Source organism: Bombyx mori, chromosome 19, assembly GCF_030269925.1.
Source record: "Bombyx mori chromosome 19, ASM3026992v2".
NCBI lineage: Eukaryota > Metazoa > Arthropoda > Insecta > Lepidoptera > Bombycidae > Bombyx > Bombyx mori.
In genome coordinates, this window is record NC_085125.1 from 12,699,005 (window position 1) to 12,720,749 (window position 21,745).

The 21,745-nt window shown below is 35.8% G+C and overlaps 1 protein-coding gene and 1 long non-coding RNA gene across 2 annotated transcripts in view; both read left to right on the top strand.

Annotated features, from left to right (window-relative positions):
- Positions 1-21,745, top strand: part of LOC101736036 (oxysterol-binding protein-related protein 9) — an 88,935-nt gene that overhangs the window by 36,046 nt on the left and 31,144 nt on the right. Inside the window, exons 3-8 of the mRNA XM_012688729.4 lie at positions 659-838; positions 1,839-1,916; positions 2,908-2,958; positions 4,421-4,490; positions 5,963-6,061; positions 7,638-7,749. Of these exons, the coding sequence (XP_012544183.1) occupies positions 659-838; positions 1,839-1,916; positions 2,908-2,958; positions 4,421-4,490; positions 5,963-6,061; positions 7,638-7,749 (590 nt within the window). The remainder of the gene's footprint in view (positions 1-658; positions 839-1,838; positions 1,917-2,907; positions 2,959-4,420; positions 4,491-5,962; positions 6,062-7,637; positions 7,750-21,745) is intronic.
- LOC134200700 (uncharacterized) lies at positions 12,828-20,756 on the top strand. The gene is made up of 2 exons (XR_009975722.1): positions 12,828-13,240; positions 20,575-20,756. It is a non-coding gene; the product is annotated as an uncharacterized LOC134200700 (long non-coding RNA).

Consider the following 21,745-nt stretch of genomic DNA (forward strand, 5'->3'; position numbering starts at 1 on the left):
TAAAACTAAATACGAAATTCAATATTGAGTTGAAAAGAAAAAAAGAAACATGGCTCTAGTGAAGATACACGAAAACCGGCCTAAGTTAAAACGCCTAGATTAAGAAATAAGTTGGAAGTTTCAATTGCATTGGGTTATTTGATTGAATAGACCCAATTTGGACAGAATCTTGACTGGGCGGGATAGTATACGATGAAGTGATTTTGGCCTAAAAGTTAAGACGCCCTGGGCACTAGTCTATCCTGCTATGCGACCGTGCTGGTTCTCAAATCCCGCCGGAAGGTACCATTTTTTCTAATGAAATACAAACTAAGCACATCTTGACGAGTTACTTCCCCGATTATCGAAAAATATCGTGTAACAAAAACGGAACCGTCAATAAAATGAATCTGTGTAATTACTTACACTAGGGCGCTATTGTAAGACCTAATAGAGAGGTATCATCATCATTTCTATATCTTTCACGAGGCAGTCAACATTTCGGATCGGAAAGTTGTGAAAGCCGTTATACAATATCTTTGACAATGTCTTAAGGTGACGGAATTCACAGTGCCACGGAGCCTGTAGACAGAGAATGTCCATGGGCTCCGAATATGAAGTGGGTTGTGGGTCGGTTTACCAGTCTATGCAATTAAAATGTATCTTTCGTGTTCTTCAGGCGAGAGACGGCGCTGAACGCGAGCGTTGGGTGAGAGCATTAGAAGACACTATATTGAGGCATGGTAGACGAGAGAGATGGTCCCGATGCGTGCCGGCCCCTAGACACAGACACGGCGACTTGGAGAGGCGCATAGCTGAGGCCGACGCGTATCTACAGATCATGATTGAACTCGTATCTGTAAGTATGAACTTCGTTACTGACCATCCACCGGGTTTTATACTCAACTATCTACATTGGCCAACTTTATTATCCGACGTGTTTGGGTATTTTCTTCCTACCTAAGCTGAGAGCCTTGAGAGGCTATTTCAGCGTAACCTTAACTAGTATGTGAGCTCGCGGGGCTTAAACCTGAAGACGTTGCTAACACGAACCCTAGCAAGAGCCGTGCTTCGCAGAATCTACCACCGGATCGGAAACGCAACCCACTGAGAAGATCCGGCGAGAAACTCAGTGGGCTGTGTCTGAGGGTTTTATCCGACTGCGACGAGGCAACGCAAAGCCGCCGTCGCCTGAGACAAGTCTTGTCGGATTCCCCAGATTCACTCTTGATGCTTTTAGGCATTTCAAACACCGGTTATCGTCCTCGTCGAACTCGTCGATTAAGAGTTCGACGAGCAAACTAACCCATAGACACAGCCCACTGAGTTTCTCGTCGGATCGTCTCAGTGGGTCGCGATTCCGATCCAGTGGTAGAATCTGCAAAGTACTGCTCTTCCTATGGCTTTTTCTTCTTCTTTTTGCTTCGGTTTCCTTAATACTGAGGGTCGTGACCACCTCCTCGCAACAAGAGTTTATTGCGGACTATTCCACGCCATTTGTCTCTATCTGCCGCCGAGTGTAGAGCATCGTGAACTGTGGTGTCGAGGGTAGTGCCTGGTCAGTTCAATGTGTCGGGCCTCTACCTCATGATCTTCTTCCTTTCACCTTGCCAGTCACCATTAGCTTCTCTAAGCTGCCGTGATCCTTTCTAGCAATGTGGCAAAGTATTCCAGAACACTACGTAGGCTAGTGTTAGCAAATTCTCTCAGGTTGAACCCGTAAGCTCCCCTACCCGTCCGGTCGCAGCTGAAATGGTCCCTTAACCAGCGAATAGGTATGGGAAAAAAGGCAAACTTTTTCTAGCAATTGGCTCCGACACTAGTAAAAAAATAATCTCATTGCTTTTTTGTATTCACAGAAAATGAACACAAGGGTATCGGAATTATCAGACCCTCAAGAGAAGGGTAAAGGACAAATTATTCTAGATCATTCTAATGTAAGTGCGTTCTAATTTAACTTCTTAAACATAGTGCTTTGAAACGGCTCTTGATACCAAAATACGTGGTTGTGCTGCTAAAATAAATAAAAAATACTTACGTCTCTTTTAATATTATTTGCCCATATTATTTGACGCGCAATGTAACGCTAATAACATTAATAGAACGTCTTTCAGCGGACGGCGATGTATATAGTGGGTTCACCGATATTCAAAATATTAACAAGCTATTTTTAATTTAAACTAGGATCAGTTCGTCAGCTTCGATTGAGGAATAATTTTTTTTTTTATTGCTACATGGGTGGACGAGCTCACAGCCCACCTGGTGTCAAGTGGTTACTGGAGCCCATAGACATTTACGACGTAAACGCGCCAACCACCTTGAGATATAAGTTCTAAGGTCTCAAGTATAGTTACAACGGCTGCCCCACCCTTCAAACCGAAACGCATTACTGCTTCACGGCAGAAATAGGCAGGGCGGTGGTACCTACCCGCGCGGACTCACAAGAGGCAGTAAAAATGTAGTAATTATACAGCCTGTATTTAAATAAATAATCCAACTAAAAAATAGAAAATAAATTTTAATAGATTTGAATTAAAAATAGTGTAAGAAAAAATGATTTTATTGTAAAAAAAGCGTGGGTTGCTTTTCAGGATATTATCAAAACATACATACGTCTGAATGTAATAAAAGCGTATTCAAAATAATTATTATTAATAATCCTCCTCCAGGCTCCAAACTAAGACTCCGTGTATTGTGGGAACCAGACACTACTAAACATATTTATATAAATTTAAATGTACTTATTTATATATTGACAAGGAATAACATTGCAAATTATATTTAGCTAAAACTAAGTCCAATGTTGTTCCCTGTCACTGTATAGATATTTGACACCCATACAAAGAGCAAGCAAACTTATTATTCCTTATTTTTTCGACCTATCTCAATACAGCATTGTACTATTTACTACATACTTTTATCACACAGGCAATGCTGGACAACATCAAACATTCCATCGTGCTACTACAAATAGCAAAGGTGAGACTGGGAGCTTTTTTTTTAAACTTAAAAGGAATTTGTGGAAGAGAATTAACTTCTAGTTTATTTTCCGCGTCAGTTACGATTTCCTCAAGGTACTGTAACTAATGTGACGTCATCATCAGTCGGTAGTGACAGAAAAATGTGCACATGTGATTTGTGACGTCATCGCCATAAAAGTGAACAGATAGGCATGTGCCTACTCTGCCTTGTGCTCATCTTCCAAAATCCTCTTTTTTACACGCCCCTTTCACTAGTCCCGTGCTAAGTTCGTAAAGAACTTGTGTTACAGGTACCAGATAACGGTAATAAATATAAGATTTTTATTATACACATACATATATTTAATATACATCCATAACCCTGGAAAAGATATTTTTTATACTTAATATACGAATATCTTCCCGTGGCGAGATTCGAACCCGCGACCCCTTTTGCAGTGACCATGTCACTTACCGCTACACCAGACGGCCGTTGACGGCTCATTTTAATACTGAATTATATGTTATTGACATGAAAAACCTTCTTCACGCTTTTCATTCTCAGGAACGACAAAAACTAGCGCGCTCGATGGTCCAAACATCTCTTTAATGATTGATACATGTATTTTTTTTTAAATATTATACTTACATAAAATCTAGACCAAAAATACAATCGATCAATAAAAATAATATTAAAAAATCTGTTCAGAAATAAGTGACGCTTCAAATTTATGCCTTGTACCAAGAGGGCAATGTTTTGTACAGTGACGTCAAAATTTCATGATTAGGATTGACATATTTCGATCTCCACCTTAACATTCATATCTCAAGTATGAATAGTTTTTTTTTTTTTGCAATAGTATAATTAATTAATCGTAAATGTATTCCTCGCCAATGCTTTTAGTGGTCACGAATTCAACTACCCAATTCTAGAATGTTCCTATTCATAGCGATACCTCAGTACGCCCTACCACCGCCGTAAAAAACCGCAAGTCGTCGTCTTGGCCTAAAGGATAAGACGTCCGGTGCATTCGTGTTGAGCGATGCACCGGTGTTCGAATCCCGCAGGCGGGTACCAATTTTTCTAATGAAATACGTACTCAACAAACGTTCACGATTGACTTCCACGGTGAAGGAATAACATCGTGTAATAAAAATGAAAGCCGCAAAATTATAATTTGCGTAATTACTGGTGGTAGGACCTCTTGTGAGTCCGCGCGGTTAGGTACCACCACCCTGCCTATTTCTGCCGTGAAGCAGGAATGCGTTTCGGTTTGAAGGACGGGGCAGCCGTTGTAATTATACTGAGACCTTAGAACTTATATCTCAAGGTGGGTGGCGCATTTACGTTGTAGATGTCTATGGGCTCCAGTAACCACTTAACACCAGGCGGGCTGTGAGATCGTCCACCCATAAAAGCAATTAAAAAAAATATTTAGATGTGAAAACATCAGAAATGACATGAGAATTCTTTGTTTTAGAACACCGTGAATCCAGTCAACGGAATTTACCAGGGACCAACGAATCCTTCGCAAACACATATCAAACAAAGTAAATATGAGAACACAAATAGAAATAGAAATTAGTTGGTCTAATATAAACAAATACTATTGTTTGAATGAATGTTTTATAGTATCTTGTACGGTTTGATCTCTAGTTTTTTTTTTTCGTTTTGGAACGCCTTTGGAGTCTACGGAATTGGTAAAATATTTGTAAAGACAAAAACAATATAATATAATGAAAATAAAAAAAACAATAGATCAAACCGTAAGAGTATTTTTAACAACGTAATTAAGTCTCACTAATTTATGAGGTATTTTGCAATGAAATTGAGATTATAAATGATTTATTGTTAGTTTAGTTTGTTTGGGCACTTGGGAATTTGATAAGAGAGACTCTATGAAAGAAGTAAATTTGAAAATTATCTTAGAATCAGACCGTCCGTGTGTTTCTAGTGCTTAATTAGTTTTTACATAAGTGATTTTATGAAACTATTTAATTTTGTGATGGCTCGTGTAGCACTTTAAGTAATAGAAAAATAACAATACAAGCGCATCGTAAATGAGAGCCATATCGAAATTTAATTAATCGTTTCAGTCGATAATAATTTTTACTTGAAGAAACTAATACTAGTAGTTGAAATTCGACCATAATTATTTTACCTAATATACCTACGTCTATAATCACAAATTTCGCCAAGGTAATAAACTACAGACAAATAATATTGAAGGCATTTTGGTAGGCAGCGGCTTGGCTCTGCCCCTGGCATTGCTGACGTCCATGAGCGACGGTGACCACTTACCATCAGGTGGGCCGGACGCTCGTCTGCCTACAAAGGCAATAAAAAAACAAAAAAAACACAATCCATATTAATCAATACTCAATTTCACCCCAGACTAACAATAAGATTAAATAAGCGTGTGTGTGTCAAATACATGGTAGTGTATGTGATGTTTTTCTTAGTGATTTAATGTATTTTTATGCCTAAATTTAAAAAAATATTAACATTCTGCACTCTTTCTCTATATTCTCTGTAAGTGTAGAAAATTTCATACTCCTCCGTCCGCGCAATTTTCGTAAAAAGGGGTACAAAGTTTTTGCCTCACGTATTAATATATAGATATCGAAATGGTAAATCTGCATGTGTAAATATAAATTTTATGTATTGGACATTATTTAGTAGACGAAAGATAATTTGTGAAGACAACTTAGAATCAATACAGCTAATTAAACCATCAGCGCCATCTAGTTTATTTTTATTAACTTGTATTGTAAATCTTCACGAGGTGCATTTAAGTTATGCATGCAATTCTGCAGCTGACTATACAGACTTCCGTTTACAATTTTGTAATCAAATAGATAAATAACGTTGAAGGTATATATTAGCTTAGACCGAAAATATTAATTCAAGATTAATACATATGCGATGACTTTATTACCTCAAAAAAATCTGCTAAAATTATTTTCATAATTTACGATGACAGTTACATTTGTACAATTGTTTTTTTTTTGTTGTTCTTTAGGTGGGGAGATGTCACCACGTGTGGAAATAGGTTCGGAATGCAGAGAGCTGGCAACACCGACACACGACATGCCGGCCTTAGAGGACATAGACACGGCGCGTACGTTTCTTTTTTTTTTTTATAAACGGAATAATAATATATTCTTCGCGTATTACGAAACTCAACGTTTTACGAAAAGAGAATCTTTGAAATTAATTCGACCATAGACTACATCTTCGCGTAGTGGTCCCTAATAATTTCCTGATAAAATAGTTGTTTCAACAACGTAATCTGAAATGATCCCGCTGTAATATCTGATACGAACTCAAATTATGAAAGTTAAAAATAATGTAATTTATTAATTTGAAGTCGTCGTGGCCTGAAGGATAAGACGCCCGAGACCATACTAGTATTACAACAATACTTTAAAATATTGTTCTCACAAAATTATAGTTGGACACAGTCAAGTCTGTAAACGAAAAAATGAAGTCCAAAGTTGTTTTATAACAAAATATACATATCTAGGGGTGAAAGATTATTTAGTTTAAGCTACATTTTTGTACATTTACAGGCGAGCAATTTAAGGTTAAAATTTGGAGAAAAGATTATAACAAAAAAAAAAAACCTTTTCTGATAATTTTTTTTTACTGGTAGGATCTCTTGTGAAATCGCACGGGTAGGTACCACCACCTTGTCTATTTCTGCCGTGAAGCAGTAATGCATTTCGGTTTGAAGGGCGGGATAGCCGTTGTAACTATATTGAGACCTTAGAATTCATATCTCAAGGTGGGTGGCGGCATTTACATTGTAGATGTCTATGGGCTTCAGTAACCACTTAACACCAGGTGGGCTGTGATCTCGTCCACCCATCTAAGCAATAATAAATTTTGAAAAAAAATGGATGGAGTACACATAACTAAAGTTCAATTAAATACATCGGACTGTTAATGCTGACATCAAATAAAACGGACCTTTAATAATAATTATAAAGATGAATGTCCCGAATAAAGGGAAACGTCGCTTAAACCAAATATCCTTTCACCCCTCGATATATATATTTATGCTGGGCTCATAGACTCCAATATAAGGTTCCTTAAAATATCGTCGTTGTCAAACCAAAATCTGCTATGTGCACTTTTTGAGATTTTTACTTTTTGACTTTTTCGTATAGTTCACAGTCCTATCTACCGTATAAAACCGTTTTACTGGTGGTAGGACCTCTTGTGAATCCACGCGGGTGGGTACCACCACCCTGCCTATTTCTGCCGTGAAACAGTTATGCGTTTCGGTTTGAAGGGCGCTGCAGCCGTTGTAACTATACTTGAGACCTGAGAGCTTATATCTCAAGGTGGGTGGCGCATTTACGTTGTGGATGTCTATGGGCTCCAGTAACCACTTAACACCAGGTGGGCTGTGAACTCGTCCACCCATCTAAGCAATAAAAAAATTCAAAAATAAAACTGTTATGTGTTATAGCTTTAATATCTACCTATAGCTTTCATTTGATATAGTTCTTAAAAATTCACTTTCATATAAAATTTTATACGAAAATGTTTTTACTCGTTAATTCGAAATAGAGTTTTAGCACATCGCAGATTTTGGTTTGGCAGCGACGATATATCGTTTTCAATTCTCAAGTTTTTTTTTTCCTATACCTTGTGTTTAGTACCCAATGGTTTTATTTTATTTCGAACAGGACCCGCCATGTCCTTGCTGGTGCCTGACACGTCGTATTCTTCGTCGGAAGGCGAAGACGACTTTTACGACGCCGATGATGAACCGGCCACTTCCATTCAACCAGGTTCCAGGTTAGTTTTAGAATTTAATTTACTATCGAAGCTAGTGCGAGTCTGCTAATGTATTACAAACGGATAACTAGCTGACCCGGCAGACTTCGTAGTGCCTCAATAGATAAATAAAAGACCTAAGCTTTTGTATAAAATAAACAAAAGGAATCCGTCCGTTTTATTTAAATCCGAGCATTTTCATATTTATCTACCTTTTAAACCTTCTCTGGACTTCCACAAATAATTCAAGACCAAAATTAGGCAACTCGGTCCAGCCGCTCTCGAGTTTTAGCGAGACTAACGAACAGCAATTCATTTTTATATATATATATATATATATATAGATTATAATTAATAAATTATTGTTCATAAATAAATTATTTTGTCAAGCAAAGCTTGTCTTAAAAACTCTTGGATATACAAAAAACATGTTTGGATGCCATGCGAATTCCCTGAAAAAACCTAATGAATCATGTCAAAATCATGAAATCATGAAAACAGAACTGCTTTAGACTAAAAATGATTTAAATACTGGACTAAAGTGGATTACCTACGAGAAAAACGTATGAAAATGTCATCATCATAGGGCAATCAAGGTCAAAATTGTCTATCACAGATCATAGAAACACATACGATCTGTGCTGTCTATAGAGAAAATTGGAGTAATTCGCTATAAGGTAATGCTGTGTATATGTGGAGATTGGAAAGACATCGTTCATTGTAAGCTCTTACCGTCGCGCAAAGCCATTGACTCAGATTTCTGCTGTCAATAGCTGATTATCAATCGAGAACTAGTAAAAATTGTCGGAGTTGACCAATAGAAAGTATGTGGTTTTTCATCACAACAATACCAGACCACACGCATCTAGAAAGGAAATATTGAGATAGTTTAATATAACTAAAAAGCATCAACCATCATTAACCTTGGCGCGTCATTTCTACGTTGTTCGGTCTCTTCAGAATTCTTTAGATTTTAATAGGTTAACATTAAGATAGAATTGTCTAGTTATCTCAGGTTTTAGAAGGTTTCGAACTATTGCAAAGCCGACACAAATTCGGTATGTAAGTTTTAAGAATTATCCAAAGTACTCATAACTCCTAACCTATGTACCGTCAATCAGGGTAAGCTTTCCGTTTAACATTAGCCCACTTTTACATATCTATTTTTTTATTTCCAAACGGGATACATTTTACCATAGACTTTGAAATGTTTTAATTAAGAGGCTTATTATTGAACGAAGAAAGCGCGCCAAAATTTGAGATTTGTCAGCAAAACTTTTCTTCTTGAGGTTGACTGTGAAGTGGTAGGGGGGGTGGGGGGGTGACAAATGAAACATCGCTGCAAAGGTTTTTTATATTAATACTCATACTCAAAAGTTTCATAGAAAGGTAAGTTTGTACTTTTCATAATAACTAAAGACTACAGATGTAGTTTTATAAAAAATCAATATGATCTATATTGTCGTTTGTCGTGTTTGTCTTGATTTTAATTCGTTTGATGAATATTTGTGCTAATATGGGGAACTTTGACCCGGCTAAAAGTTAAAAACAAGCCGGAGAATGTGTCAAGAACCTGCACAAAAAATCCCTTCGAGAATTGTTAGAAGTTTCCACGGTGACTAATCGTCCTATTACTCGTTCTTTATCACCTATTCCTGGTCCTTCAAATATAAAATCAACATACTCAGTCGACCTACCTTTTTTTTTTTTTTATTGCTTAGATGGGTGGACGAGCTCACAGCCCACCTGGTGTTAAGTGGTTACTGGAGCCCATAGACATCTACAATGTAAATGCGCCACCCACCTTGAGATATAAGTTCTAAGGTCTCAGTATAGTTACAACGGCTACCCCACCCTTCAAACCGAAACGCATTACTGCTTCACGGCAGAAATAGGTGGGGTGGTGGTACCTACCCGTGCGGACTCACAAGAGGTCCTACCACCAGTCACCTACCAATACCACTACCTACCAATCATCTTCCATCACCCACCGCTGAATCGTCATTTAATATTGAAGCTACCGTCTTTCTTACTCCACCACCACCTACTAACGATATCTCATCACTCATGGATCGTGTTGCAGCATTATCTGAGCAATTAGATTTGGATACTGGATCATGGAATGGGGTGATTAGCCACTGTAATTATTTTAATTCTACTGAAGGATTATAACTTTGCTACATTTTTTATAATTTTAACATGTCACGTTTTTCTTATTATAATGAATAAAGACTGATTTGTAATAATAAATATAAGATAAATAAGTTCCTATAAATAAAGGTCCTTTTCAAACACACTGATAACCCTAAAGGGGATGGCCCATTTTAGGCCCAAAGCGGACAATAGATTATAGAAAAAATACTTAGTGCATTAATTTTGTCATAAATAAATATGCATTTACTTTCTTGCAAATAAGCGCCACTACAGTTTACAATAAGTAGCTTAAAAAAAGTAACTCTATTGAAAAAGCAAGGACTTTTATTTTTGCGGGAAAAATATTGCCAGCTTCAAAACCTTTTACGTATGAAGTAAATATTTTGAGTATATAAATAAAACATATAAATAAATCATTTTAAGTATTATCATTAATCAATCGATTTTAATGGATTTTATGCACATAAAATAACATCGAAAACATACCCATTGGACTTTAACTTGTAACTATACTTGAGACCTTAGAACTTATATCTCAAGGTGGGTGGCGCATTTACGTTGTAGATGTATGTGGGCTCGAGTAACCACTTAGCAACACCAGGATGGCTGTGAGCTCGTCCACCCATCTAAGCAATAAAAAAAACTTTACTAGTATTGTTATTTAAATATGTACAACAAAAACAAAAACATAAAAAAAAATGTGTACTCGTAAAAAAAAGATTAAGATATAAATCAATTATCGGTTATTTAAAAAAAAAATCGATATATGAATTTCATCTAATTATTTTTCTTTATACTGTCAACACTGAATTTAATCTGACTGACTGAGACTTCGCTTGCTGCTTGTGGTGTTGTGCTTGCGTACAAAATGGATGTGTTTTGATTTATCTTCGATTTATTTTACTTTTATCAATAACGTTTCATACTACGACTAAAAAACATTGTGTGAATTGTGGTTTTACCCTGACCGAGATTTAAAACCGTGTATATGCTCTCCTTTACTATTTTTAGATGATACTAATTGTGTATGAAGATGAAGAAAATATAGATATTTAAAGAATTAAGTGTGTTTTTATACCCTATTGGATAAAAATACATTAGGAACATCTTAAACATTAAGAAAAGAAAAGTTCTTGAAGTATCTCACAATCCGACACTTATTTATATAGAAAATTAACCTCAAAACGAGTTTTTATTTTTATTATATTTTTTATAATAGTGGCGTCAATTTCAATATATTTTTTAGATATCCAATACATTTAAGAATTTGAATCAGTACATTTTTATAGTAATATTTGATGTCCATCTTGGGCCTAGCACACTATGGAGAGTGGGCAATCCCCTTTAAAGGTTATTTTTTTTGTAAACAGCTGTCATGAGTTGGCGACTTAATTTATTTATTTATAAAAGAAGATGCAATGTTATCATAAGCCTTTAAATGTAAAAATACATCAAAATTGTATTGCCAGTTCTTATACTGGTAAAGTTACCCCGCTCTCAATATAACATTGGCCCACATTTTTTTTTGTCAATTTTGTGAGATTTGCACTCTATGCTCATGCAAAATCATTTAAATTTCAATTTTAAACGTTTAAAACCCACGGAAGATCCATATTTTTTATTAATATCCAGTAAAACTAAGACAATACATGATACAAAATTGTTCGCATGGCGGGACAAAGTTACCCAGATTGACGTTACCTATTCGATTTTGGCACTTGAAGAGCTATTTTTACTAAACGACACGATAACGATATATATATTAATATTTTACTGTCACGATAATATATTGTCATCATTTGAGCTCATTAGAAAAAACGCTACAAAATTGTCATTCACTTTAACTTGTTTCTAAAGGTGACATAAAATCAAATTTAATATAAAAAATTACGTGTTGTGACTTCGAACGGATCAAAGCTCTACCTACCTATTTGATATGTTTGAAATCGTATAATAGGACGAATAACATTAAGACATGATATTTTGACCTATGGTGACCCTTTGACATCAGTGTGCTTAGGCTTAGTGCGAGTTTCTTAACGTTCTTGTTAACGTAAAAGTTAACCCAATTTTGTATGCAGTTGGAATAGCGCCCCTAGCGGCAAACGAACGCAAACGATCCCATTCCATACAAATATGAGCTAACTTTTACGCTATCGAGAACTTCAAAAAACTCGCACTAAGCACACAGATGAGCCGACAGTCGTGTAATCAAATAACAATAAAAACAAATTATTAATTTCCTTCGCCGCTCCGTCTTTCGTAACGAGATCGCCAAATTGAGTCATACTAAAATGACGCATTGTTCAGCTTATCCCTACAATTTAAATAAACTTCACTTAACACGCAAATATAAACTATAACCTCTTTGAGATAAAGCTTTCACAAGTTAGTTCGATCACTGAATGATGAAAAGTTTTCTTCCAAGTTATGTATTGCATCGAAAGAGTGTTTTATTTATAAACAGAACTCTTCTTGTGTGTGTGTAGTCGATTCGTTGGACGAAACAGCAATGCGCCGACGCGCTGCGTTCAATATCCATAGATTTGTTTAGAACAGAAGAGACAGTACTTCCTCTTAAAGTGCTTAAACATTTTCGGAACTTAACCATTCGATCACTGACTACTATAGATCGTTCTTGAATGTTCCTCAACTAATATTTCTATTCTATTTTCTATATTCTATTCTATTAAAAGAAATACGTCAAATATGGCTTTTGTTTAAAATCTTTAATTATTCGAAAATAGTGCTAAAAACGAAACCAAAAGTATTTTGCTGTATGATAATAATATATTTTGAAGTAACAGTTTTTGATGTAAATTTATGATATCATTATTGCGAATCTTCAGTATAACATATTCTAACTGTAACCATATGTTGGAAATTGGCACCGGAAAATTAATCTTTTTATTCGTTTGTAATAACAAAATATATTATTCCTATCTACCGTTAATAATGATAGCTAACTAAAATTATCAAAAAAAATATGTTATCGAAATTCACATTGATCAAATTTCATAATAATTTTAATTACCACTTACAACTGATTGCATGAATACTCATGTTCTTCTTTAATCTTAAGTCACCCGAGCGGAATGTATAAATATCTATTCCACGTTTTCATAATTTGTAAACAGTGCAACATAACCTTATACCCTTCTGTTGTCGGTTAATCTATGTATAGCTCGGGCCCGCACTTCAGTGCACAGCGGAACGCGCTCGTTCGCGGACGTTAAGGCGTTGCCACCCGCCGCCGCCCGATCGATACAAACGCTCTACACATAGACAAAAAAGCCTAGGGCTATCAAACCTTGTGCCTAAAATTTTAGAGCCTTTTGCGTGACACTTTCAAAATAACGTACGTGTGTGCCTGTTTTATGTTTTTAAATTTAGAACGCTTGGTAATATTTAATTCCTCACTCCTCAATTGTTGTTTACGTTTTTTTTTTAGTTACATCTCACCTGTCAAACTTAATAATAGAATTCGATGTTTTGAAATGATTTAATTCGTGCCAGTGATGCTGTTACGGGGCCGTTGACCGGAAGCCGGTCGGCTTCAGTCGTGCGTACAGGCTGTCTCTATAGATTTTCACTTTCGCGGTCTATGTTACATGTTTAGCGGGAAATAACTGATACCGACTCGGTAACAATGTCGGCTTTCTTATGTCACAGATTGTTAAAATTCCACGTTCAATCCCCAAATGAACCGTTAACCTTTTCTCGTCAAATAAAAAATACTTTTAAACAACAGCAAATAAATAATTTGATTGTTACACATTTTGATTGTATCCTGTCAGTATAAGAAGATACTAAAGAAACAAAATATCGTTGATTAGATTAAAATTACATCATACCTATACGAGAACTGTTCAATGAAATTTTAAAAACACTATAAATAAAATTGTTATATTACGCCGCGCCATTGTGTTATTTACATAATTAAATACGTTTCAATAATGTCCCTTGCAAAGCCCGTTTTCCTGTAAAAGTTTATTTCATTAGTCTAATTAATGGCAGTTTGGCAAAAGTTCAAAAATCACCCTTATATTGTGCGTTGCTAGAAATATATTTGAAAAAAATTATTTATTTAAATATTTACTCATTAACCACCGTCTGTTTATCGTTAAACGTTTTTATCATAATAATCAGGATCATAAATTGGAACGTGTATTACAATAACAACGTCCGTATTGACCGCAAATAAATAAATAAAAACCTCTCGGTCGATTGCAATAAATCAAATACTACGATGCCATGTTTCAAGGTGAGAGAGAGGTCCGCGTTGCAGTGAACTGCGTAAAATAATACAAGCGCTTGAAAAACTTATAGAGTAAGATCCCAGGGCCCCGTCACGTATTTTCTGACGAACGAAATGTGGCCGATTGCGTAGTGTTAATGGTAGTTTTCCAATTACAGCACAAGAGCGCATTACGCGGCATAATGCTCAACGTTGAATGTTCCAACTACAGCAACGCTTCGCACAATCGAGCGCTCTCAAAAGTACTGCTCTCGCGTGATACTCGCAATCGATACCGACTCAGTGACAGAAAATTGACAAGTGTTTTTTCTTTAAGTTGGCATTGATCGAAATTTTGTTTATATTATCGTTAGTAATATTATTTAATGTTGAAAAAAATTGTAAGGCTTTCGTTTCGTCGTAGTTTCTTAGAAATAATCAATGTTAATTAAAACTGTGCTAACTTAGCGCACTCTGCTGATGCATTTGAAAACTAATTCACGTTCCAATTAAGCTTCAGCATAATTCGGCATTGTGCGTCACTGAGTCGCATTATGCTCTGTAATTGGAAAACTACCAGTATGTACTTTTTTTTATGATTGAAAGATTACTGGTGACCCGAAGGCCTTTCCAGTTTCACCAGGACAGGTGGGCGAGCAAAGGCTCAGCCAGAAGGGGTAGTATGTACTAAGAACGCATTCCTACCTGCTACCTTGCTTAAACGGCCAATTTTCAGATATCAGATACTCAAGGTACATAAAATCATGACCTACTTCTCGTAGGCCAATTTTCAGATATCAGATACTCAAGGTACATAAAATCATGACCTACTTCTCGTAGGCCAATTTTCAGATATCAGATACTCAAGGTACATAAAATCATGACCTACTTCTCGTAGGCCAATTTTCAGATATCAGATACTCAAGGTACATAAAATCATGACCTACTTCTCGTAGGCCAATTTTCAGATATCAGATACTCAAGGTACATAAAATCATTACCTACTTCACGTATTTTCTGAAAGCTGATTTTTACGTATATTTTAGGCAATATCCTTAAAAATAAGTCGCCAATACTCCCAGACACTTTCCGTCGGCCGAGTTGCTTTGCAGACGCTTTAGAGGGCCAATCATCCCCTAAATTCAATTTAATACCTCTGTGGGTAAGACGGCGAGGGCATTATCCACGCGCATGAGACTGAGTGAGACATGTATTAGGATATATGTATTGACTTCTCTGTCTCTCTATCTCTCTCTTACAGTTGACTCATATCAATTAATTATTAATATTAAAAGAAAATCAGTTAAAAATTAAATAATCGTGACGTCTGGGGGCTCTGGGATCTTGGACTATTAAACAAGATCAAAGTAATATTTGTCAGCAACGAACTTCCATTTAAAAAAAAAACATTTTCTCCGCATACCTAAATGAAAATGGTAAATATTAATACCAAATTATTTTATCGGAAAGCGTTTCAAAATAGTCATTAAGACCCTTTTTATTGGCCTTGTAGGCATACAAGCACACCTGATGGTGAGTGGTTACCGTCGCACATGGACTTCAGCAATACCAGGAGCAAAGCCAAGCTGCTGTCTACCGTTATGTAATTCCACAAGCCTCGTTTGAAGAAGATCGTGTAATAGCGCTCGGGAAGCACCGTACAGGGAGCACTACAATCCATTTGAAATATAGTTTATCCCCAGAAAATAAATATACTTTTAAAATAAAATGAAATCATATCAAATGTATCCATCGAATACAAACGCGTTAATATTTGAAAATTATTTAGGGATATGATTCGACGGAACATCTATATATTATTAATACGTGAAGCAAAAAATTTGATCCCTTTTTACGAAAATGCGCGGACGGAGGAGTATGAAATTTTCTACACTTATAGAGAATATAGAGAAGAAGTGCACAATGCTAATATTTTTTTTAAATAATGCATAAAAGATACATTAAATCAATAAAGAAAACATTACACACACTACCTACCATGTATTTGACACAACTCATATACACACACATATACTCTGCGTTTATTGTCAAACTTTTGTGATTGTTGAAAGTCTGTTGTCAAATTGAGAATAAATTAATATTGTTTGTCTTTAATACTATTTATGTAAAGTGTAGTTTTGGCAAAATCTGTGATTATATTAAAGAAGTATAATAGTATTAAACAATAGAACCTTAATAATGTTTATAAAGAAAATTTGAACTAATTATAGTCGAATTTCGACTACCGCGGGACCACTAGTTCTATTTAAATTTTACCAGTTTCTGAGCCTATTTAAAAGTTAAAAAAAAAGTACTATTATATTTAACTGTATTGCATTGTACTAATTTGTTTGATGTGACCTGGAACGGAAAAATTCAAACAAACGCGTACTATAAGATAATATTTTTGATTCGTAACTTGAGATTAGACAGACTATAGTAATAACATACCGTATTTTTATTTGTAAACTTCCTCAACGTACCGATACTGCTGTTGTAGGTTAATAATAGAACATATTATGTATAGAATAGACAGATAACACTCGATTGTTATACCGCTTGTGTTGTAAATATAATGAAAAACATAGATTAAATAGCGATTTCTTTCAGATAACTTAAGAACGGGAGTTTTTATTGAAATTATAGAGATATAAACAAACATATTCTCGTAAAATGACTAACGATTACTGTATCTATATTAAGACAGTAGATTATTGTATTCAGTAATCTGAGAAAGATTTAGTTATGAAAACATAGGAATCGATATTATGATATTACAAATACCGTAACATAACGTATGCTTTACGTCATTACAGGAGGAATGTAATAGAATGTTCCACAAAAATGTTTCGGACACTAACACTTCATATTATTATGGTCTATCTAAAAAAAAAATATAGGCAATGATAAAACAGTTCAATACCTTTTTCTCTTGTGTTACTCAAAAAGATTCCCTTATTTGTTTAGTAACTATCAACAAACATCTTTTACTAGTAACTTCACTAAAGTCTCATCATCACTTTAGTTTTATCAATAAACAAAAATATTATTTGGAATTTTACAATAAAAACTAGCGATAAGAAACAAAAGCGATTTTGTTTATTGCCCTTGTAGGCAGACGAGCATACGGCCCACCTGATGGTGAGTGGTTACCGTCGCCCATGGACTTCAGCAATGCCAGGGGCAGAGCCAATCCGCTGCCTACCGAAACTCAACTGTATTATTGGCCTGCACAGTTCCTATTTGGGTAGGTCCTATTTTGGCATGTTATTTGGGAAGCAGTCATTATTATGTACGTTCCGCTAAAAACTGAAAAGTGTATAAATAAATACACAATTAAGATTTAAATCTCACGTCTTAAGGTGGGTGACATTATTCGCGTAGTAATATTTATGGGCTCCATTCGTTGTTCAACACAAGGTGATGGTTCGCGCATATACGCGATAAACAAATAGCCCTTTAGTAATTTATAATTCGAGTGCAGAATCTACTGATAAACCCACACAGTCCATACCAATTTCGTATTTAGTGCCACCGCGAATTAACACGTCACGCTCTGATGGTCGATATTTTGACTGAACTGTTCAATACATGTTATTTTATCGTAGTAGTAGTTTTATTTTTCTAACTGGAAAGGCAAAGGTATCATACCATACAACCTAATATTTTATATGAAAAATGATATTATGAAAAGAAATGAAATGAGATGAGATGATGTGGGAAGAAATATAATCTTAGTAAAATGGTGATCATTTACTGAGACTTTTTCAGTGGACTTTTTGGAGGATCCCGAGAAGTTACGTTCAGCGGCTTTGTTTCATATTCCTACATTTGTGCACTTTCACAGATACTAAATAGTTAATAAACCACCGTTATTACACATTTAAACACTAAATAGACAAAATGAAACAAATCACACAACTTCACTCCTCGCGTTCCCGCCAAAAAGTCTTATTTTATCATTTAGCTTTAAAAATCTGAAACGGTAAAATTAAATGTCAGACATGTCAAAAACTACTCGCACATATTTACGTTGAAATTTACCGTAATAGTGGTAGCTGAATTTACCATTATTACGATTTTATTTAAATAATAATAACCAGTTTAAAAACATCATATTTATTATAAGACCTATCTCTTACTAAAGATACATACACCACCGCTTACGTGCACTGGGTTTTCTTTTTCAATCCAGACTTTGGCACATGTATAAAGAGCCTAATGTTTTTTCTAGTGCAATAAATGTTCCTATTTACTCTCAGTTTATTTCCACTTTTTATAGATCCGCGTACAAATCCGATAATGGCTAAATCTGTTATTTTGAGATTAAAAAAAACATTGATATCACATTCAGCGGTTTGCTTGTAAAAAAAACTTTCACAAGGTTTCGATGCATCGTGGCCAATCGTCACGATCGAATGTGCACTTTACCTGTTGAATTTCAAAGATCGATTTCGATCAGCCGCGCTGTGATGCCCTCGTTTTCATTAAAACATAAAAAGTGAACGTTAACTAATCCTCGTCCCTGAAGCGGAGCATTTGCATTGTTACAAACAAACGAGAACTGATTGTATTTTCAACAAAAATTTGCTGAAAATACAATCAGTTCTCGTTTGTTGAAACACGACCTAAAGCACCGCTTTCTAAATAGAAAGCGGTGCTTTAGGTCGTGTTTCTGTCATGGAAGGTAGAAGTCTATGGGAATTTATCTTTCACGGTCCAGGAATTAGGGACAGAGTTTGGAATGAATACATACGGGGGAGCTTTAAAGTCACATCAATCACAAACAAAATGACGGAAAATCGCCTTAGATGCTATGGCCATATCATGAGACGGGACAAAGATCATGTGGTGAAGGTCGCATTGGGCTTGCCAGAACAAAAGAAAGGTAGAGGCCGCCCGCCATTGACTTTGTGGTCAAACATCGAAAGAGACCTTAAGAAAGCCCAACAGGACTGATTAGCCTGGCGCCGTAGAGTGAGGAGATCCGACCCCAGATAATGGGAATCTCCTCCGGACAGGGACGGATAGTAGTAGTAGTAGTAGTAGTAGGTCCAGGAATTAGGGCTGCCAGAGTTCAGGCTAACAAAACGTAAATTCCTCCCACCACGAGACAATACGACGAAATCTCTAATGCAATGAATCGTTTACTCGTCTGTCAAACTAACTAATTGAGCGGTTATATCTTCAGCACGTTCTCTTACCCGATTCCTATTCAGAGGACTAAGCGTAGCGTTGGGCGTCCCCTTGCCCGTTGGACAGATGACTTGCGGCGATATGCTGGGAAAGATTGGATGCGCATGGCGGAGGATCGTTCATTATGGCGGACTATGGGAGAGGCCTACATCCAGCAGTGGAGAGATAAAGGCTGATGTTGATTCAGAGGACTAGTGTCTCGTCTATTAATCCAGCAAGAATTCGTATAACTGCCCAGTCCTATTTCTTCCGTAAATAAATCTCGCGTGCTAAGTTAGCAAAGCGGGATAACTAGCGGGATAATTAAGAATAACAACGCCACTGACCTCACTACACTAAACTCGGTGCATTGACGTCACCACTCACGCCATTGTGATTGCGGGCTTCGATTAACTTAATAATGAACAATAATTCCATAAAACTGCCAGAGTATTAGAAATTTAGAAACTCCCCTGCTAGTTTAGGTCAATTAAAAGTTAGGTGTGTGTTGGGACGAGATAGCCTCTCGAAAATGTGGGACGTTCGGTTTAATTTCTGCTGTTTTCCAGGGTCGAACTCTTTGTGAAGTCGAAAGAAATCTTAACATACGATCAATGTGAAACTTTACTTTTGTTTTTATTGTTTAGATAGGCAGACAAACTTACGGCCCGCCTGATGCTAAGTGGTTACCGGAGCCCATAGACATCTACAACGAAAATGCCGCGACCCACTATGAGACATGAGTTTTAAGTCTCAGTTCTTAAAGTACCCTTCAAACCGAAATGCATTACTGATTCACCACAGAAATAGGCAGGGTGGTGTTATCCTCCCGCGCTGACTCGCAAAAGACCCTACCACCAGCAATACTTACTTAAGTAATATGCCTTTTGAAAATGTCGAATACGTATTAAAACTTGTATATATGTATGTATTTATATATGTATGTATTTATATATTTTTTTGCGTATGTATTTGTAATTTAATATAAATTTCATTGCACCTACCACTATTTACTCTGAACTACCTTTGGTTGACTGGTTGAGAATGCCTTAGGCATTAAGTCCGCCCATGTAAATTTTACATAAAGTGTAATAAATAAATAAAACTTACTTACATATACTCGTATATGCCATTCGAAAGTATTAGGAATATGAGAATTTCCTGAATACATAAATAATTAAATGAATCCCTCCGTTATTTATATAGAACGCACACCATTAAAATTTGATCCCACACGAAGCACCTCAAATATTTCCGTGAAACAAAAATGCTCTCTTTAGTTAGTGCAACGATAAAACATGTGCCTCAAAAAATGTGATGTGATTAATTAAATGTAATGATGATGTGCCGATGATGTGATAGTGATAAATTTATAGTACTGTGATATATTAGTGATTAGTAGCTCATTATGCTGCGAGCCCTGACATCTAGGAGATGGTCTCTGAGACGGGACAGCGAAAGGTAAGAGGAATATTATATTATTATATAGCACGTTAATTTATCTATTTATCTATATATATAAAAATGAATTGCTGTTCGTTAGTCTCGCTAAAACTCGAGAACGGCTGGACCGATTTGGCTAATTTTGGTCTTGAATTATTTGTGGAAGTCCAGAGAAGGTTTAAAAGGTAGATAAACATGAAAATGCTCGGAATTAAATATCGGAATTGTGTACCCCGTCGGACGGATTCCTTTTGTTCGTTTTAAGCTTATTTTATTTCAAAAGTTTAGGTCTTTTATTTATCGATTCAGGCACTACGAAGTCTGCCGGGTCAGCTAGTAATGTTATAAAATCTATATTATTATATAAATAGGTGAAGCAAAAACTTTGTATCCCTTTTTACGAAGATTGCGCGGACGGAGGAGTATGAAATTTTCCACACTTACAGAGAATATAGAGAGGAGTACAGAATGTTAATTTTTTTTATATTTATACATAAAAAATACATTAAGTCAATAAAATAAAAACATTACACACACTACCATGTATTTGACACAACACGCGCATGCATACTACCTATTTGTTTATTGTCAAACTTTTCTTATTGGTTATTATAGTCTGTGGTCAAATTGAGAATAGATTAAATATTATTTGTCTTTATTAATATTTGTCTTAAGTGTAGTGTTAGCGAAATCTGTGATTATAAGAAGCATGATAAGTCTTTGACAATAGAATTATAATAGTGTACAATTTTTTTATTTGAATTAATTATAGTCGAATTTCGACTACCGGTGGACCATTAATTAAGATGTGCCTACATTTTTTTATTGCCCGTGAAGGCAGACGAGCATACGGTGCACCTGATGGTGAGTGGTTAACGTCGCTCATAGACGTAAGCAATTCCAGGGGCAAGGCAAACCGCTGTCTACTGTATCTGTCTTGCAAACGGTTCCATAATATAGAGACCCGTGAGTATAGTAAAAGGCTACTAAGGGATTCACCGGTGAATG